This window comes from Cryptomeria japonica, chromosome 11 (genome assembly GCF_030272615.1).
Source record: "Cryptomeria japonica chromosome 11, Sugi_1.0, whole genome shotgun sequence".
Taxonomy (NCBI): Eukaryota; Viridiplantae; Streptophyta; class Pinopsida; order Cupressales; family Cupressaceae; genus Cryptomeria; species Cryptomeria japonica.
Window position 1 is genome coordinate 657,164,239 of NC_081415.1, and position 4,071 is coordinate 657,168,309.

Genomic DNA, 4,071 nt, shown 5'->3' on the forward strand with positions numbered 1-4,071 from the left:
TATAGGGTCTAAAACCCTAACAGCATTTACTAAGTTCTGTGGTTCCTCTTTGGTCTCGTCCAATTGTAATCTGACCTCAAGGGCCTCTAGCCTTCTAAAAAGTTCCCTAGTGTTTCTTCACAAGCCTAAATTACTTCTGCCCCTTTTTCCCCACTTCACGAGGACTCCCTGGGCCTCTAGCCTTCTAAACAATTCCCAAGTGTTTCTTCACAAGCCTAAATTACTCCTGCCCCTTTTTCCCCACTTCACGAGGACTCCCTGGGCCTCTAGCCCTATAAACAATTCCCAAGTGTTTCTTTACAAGCCTAAATTACTCCTGCCCCTTTTTCCCCACTTCACGAGGACTCCCCCTAGGCCATCGTGGATTGCTCTGATGCCAAAACTGATACAGATTGTACCTCAATTCTTTGCAAGCAAGTCGTAGTAATGTTGTTCAGTTTTTCTCAATAATCCCCACGATATACTCTACTTCTGAAGGACAAAAAGAAATCGTACATTTCTGAAAAACAAAACAGTAAATATATATATATACAACAACAAATACAAAACCCAGGTTCACTGAATCAAATTGTACATGTGAAGGCCAGAAAACAGCAATATTAACTTATCCTTCATCAAGCAAAAAAAACCAAAATATGGTTCGGAAAAAAATCCACCTGATCAAAGAGACCAGCACCCAAATATCATCCCCTAAACATTAACACCAAAAACTCCTATATAAGGAGTCAAAAAACAAAAAACCCAAAAATAGGAACTGCCAGAATCAGCAGTATCACCTAACAACCCAGAAACAGCTACAAAGCAGCAAAACAGATGGGTTGCAGGAATCTACAATTGAACAGCCCTTACAACATTATAGGTTTTTGAAAATAAATAATTAAGGAACAAAAGAACTGGACCAACTAAATTAAGTTTCGTGGGACCAGAAAAGGTGTCCCAAGCAATTTTGAGGTGATTCCTAAATCTGGGTAAGCATGACCACGTCCTTTTTAACATTGTAGTGCACTTTTGGAAAGCGTTTGTGAGCCCATCAGTCCCTGATTCTCAATATGCCCAAAAGAATAATGAAACAAAAAGTCAAGACTATCTTGGAATTCATATCCAAAGATAACTCTTCAGATATTAGAACATTTCACAAACCTAGACTTCCCCATAGATTAATCCGACCCATCTTCTTGAGCTAGCCTAAACAGACGAACTAATCTGACGCATCTTCCTGCTATATTTTGGAATACAGCTTTTCATTTGTATGCCAACGAACATTTTTCCAATGCAAATGTTATTCTCTATCAAGAGTTTTGTACGCAAATAGACGATATTATATTGCATTTTTTAGGAGATACAAAGCTCTGCATTAGAAAAACCTTATAGGTTCATGACTGTGTCTTCTCTGTTCAACTAGAGCAAGTCGCAGAAGAGAAATCTCTCTGAGGATATTCTTGTAGGTAAAAGGTCGGACTGCAGATTTAACCAAAAAACTAGAGGGATATAAGTTTTCATCATTGTCTTTATCTTCACCATCTGCAGACTGTGGGGTTTTATTATACAATGGCTCCATAGCATTTTCCCATCCCAAACTGTTTAAATCCTCTTTTCGTATCTCAGACTCATCCCCATTCATCTCTGAATCTTCCATCTCCACGAATTCTTCTTCGTCGAATTCTCTCAGCCTTTTGTTGAATTCTTTCTCCCAAAACATTTCCTGCTGAGTAAAAGAATCGTGTACGGACTCCTCGTTCTCTTCATCCTCATCTTCTAAAAACACCACATCACTGCTTAAATTCTGCCCAAGCTCACTATCACTTACAGAATTACGACCTTCTTCAATAGCTTGATTCCGGTCCCTCCACCCCTTGGTAAAAGGATGAAGAAGCTCCACAGGCTGGTTGGAAAGCAGGAAATCCAAGCACAAGGATCTCTGCTCCTCCTCCATCATCTCATACGCCTTCACAACATCATCATCAGAAACGCTCTGATCAACACCAAGTAGCCTACACAGAACCCCATAATAAGTGTCCCTTAATACTTCCTCCTTGCTTCCGGGAATTGGAAAACTGTGCTCCTCTTCTGTCAATGGATCAAGCAATCCCACAAGACCACGAAAAAACCCCTCCTGGGGCTCAAACCTCACCTGATATATGGGTTTTTTAACGTAGATCAAATCAGGCCTAAACCAAGCAGTGCACCGAGTAATCAAATTCTTAGAGCGTTTTCCCAACATCCGCCCCAACTTATATTTGTCCAAATCCGGTCTTCTCTCCACAGCAATCTGGGCTACCAAAGTCCACTCATTCCATGGCATCAGGGGCTCATCTCTGAATGTCTTTCTCACAAATGCCCAAAAATACTTAACTCCAACACTTTCATCAAAGCTCTCAATTTTCCTATCATAATCAACCACAGCGTCATGCTGGTCAATCCTTTCCTGTTCCTCGGCGTCTTTAACAGTGGTAAACATAGTGACCCTGTTATCATAAAACCTGCCTCTGATGGGCTTCCCTACTACAACCCCCTTGGAGGCTTGGGGGCTATAGGGGCCATACTTAAACCAGTCAAGCGGGTTCCTTATATAAGGATCGTTCTGGTCTTTAAACCGAACGTTTCTCTCGTAACCAAACCCCATCATCTGCAATTCGTCTTCTGTGAATTCCTCTTCTTCTCCTTCGCCGTATAAGAAGCCGTAAAGCTGGCTCTGCTTCCATGGCTTCTTGACAATTTTGGAGCCCATCTCTTGGGCTCTCATGGCCCTGAGGCGGCGCCTGCGTTCAGCGATCATCTCCTGCGCGCGCCTTTGCTTGGCTCGCCCCTCCAGCCGCCCGCTCGAGCTCTGCCCGGCTCTTTTCTTGCTCCTTCCCGCCTCTGTCAATACATTTCTGCGCCTCTCCACCTCCGTAGAGGGATTGAAGCCCTCCGTCGCCATTGTTGTTATTAATCGGAATCTGCAAATCATTCTTTGCCATAAATTTGAAGGAAAATGTCTGGGTTTCACATGGATAAATTGAAGCCGCCTATTCGAACCAGGAACTATAGAAGTGGTTCTAAGGCTTGTACATTGATATGTGGAAGGCAATGTTATGTCTGCCATTGCTGTATAGAGCAAGGACTTAAACCCTGGTCTGCGTTTTGTGGACTACCAACTCTTGATAACGTTAAAATGTTTTATCTGCATTTGTTATTTCTTTGAGAGTTTAAAATGCTAATACAGTTCTATAGATTGGTTAGAATCCTATGGGAAATACCTCCTACTCCTATAGGATTTAAGGATTCAAAATAAATTTGCTTTGTAAATAAATATTTGCAATATATGTTTTTTCAATGGTGTTTGATTGGTCGTCAATTATGGAAAGGACCCAGTAGTTGAGCATGTACCAATTGTTGTGAGGGTTGTTGATACGTTTTGTTCCAAAAATTGAACAAATAAAACCTATTGTTTGAAACAAAAAATATCAATTTTTGTTAGGAAATGTACTAATATTGTAAAAAGTAACCAATCAGGGGATGCCATGTTAGCTGCACAACTATTGGGGTCTCTTTTGCACACCTATTGGTCTCACTTTTTTTTGGCGTTGTTTTGGACACCTTGGCAAAAAGCATGCTGATGTGGCATCATATTTGATGATGTGGCCCTGAAACCTTAGTTATAAGCAGGGGACTTGCCAAGTAAGTTGATGTAAAAAAAATCGGAGTGATTTGAAATTTCCAAGTAGAATTTTGAGAAGCGCGAAGTTAGGGTGCACAACTACTGGGTCCTTTCCCCTATTTTGTAATTTTGGATTTCATTTTGGGAATCTTGGTTTAAAAGCTTATTATTTGAGCTAGTCTTTCCTTTTCAAATGGGCAACTAAGGATAATTGAAGATATCAATGTAAGTTGATCTTTTTTTAGGCATAGCCCACCTTGTTTCACCTTACGAAAATGTGAGTTAGTCTTTAGCTAAGCTATTGGCAGTTTTATTTTTAATTTTTTTTGGTCATGTATATGATTATCGCTCATGGTCACTTGTAGTTGATATAAATATTAATGTAAGTTAAACACTCTAGTCTCATTATGTTTGCCCAAGCTTGAAGTGCA

General features: G+C 40.5%; 1 protein-coding gene across 1 annotated transcript; it reads right to left on the bottom strand.

Annotated features, from left to right (window-relative positions):
• Positions 1–675: 675 nt before the first annotated feature.
• Positions 676–3,198, bottom strand: LOC131065125 (uncharacterized). Its single transcript, XM_057999542.2, has one exon. The coding sequence runs from the start codon at positions 3,083–3,085 to the stop codon at positions 1,355–1,357; it is 1,731 nt and encodes a 576-aa protein (XP_057855525.2). The 5' UTR covers positions 3,086–3,198; the 3' UTR covers positions 676–1,354.
• Between the last annotated feature and the right edge of the window lie 873 nt (positions 3,199–4,071).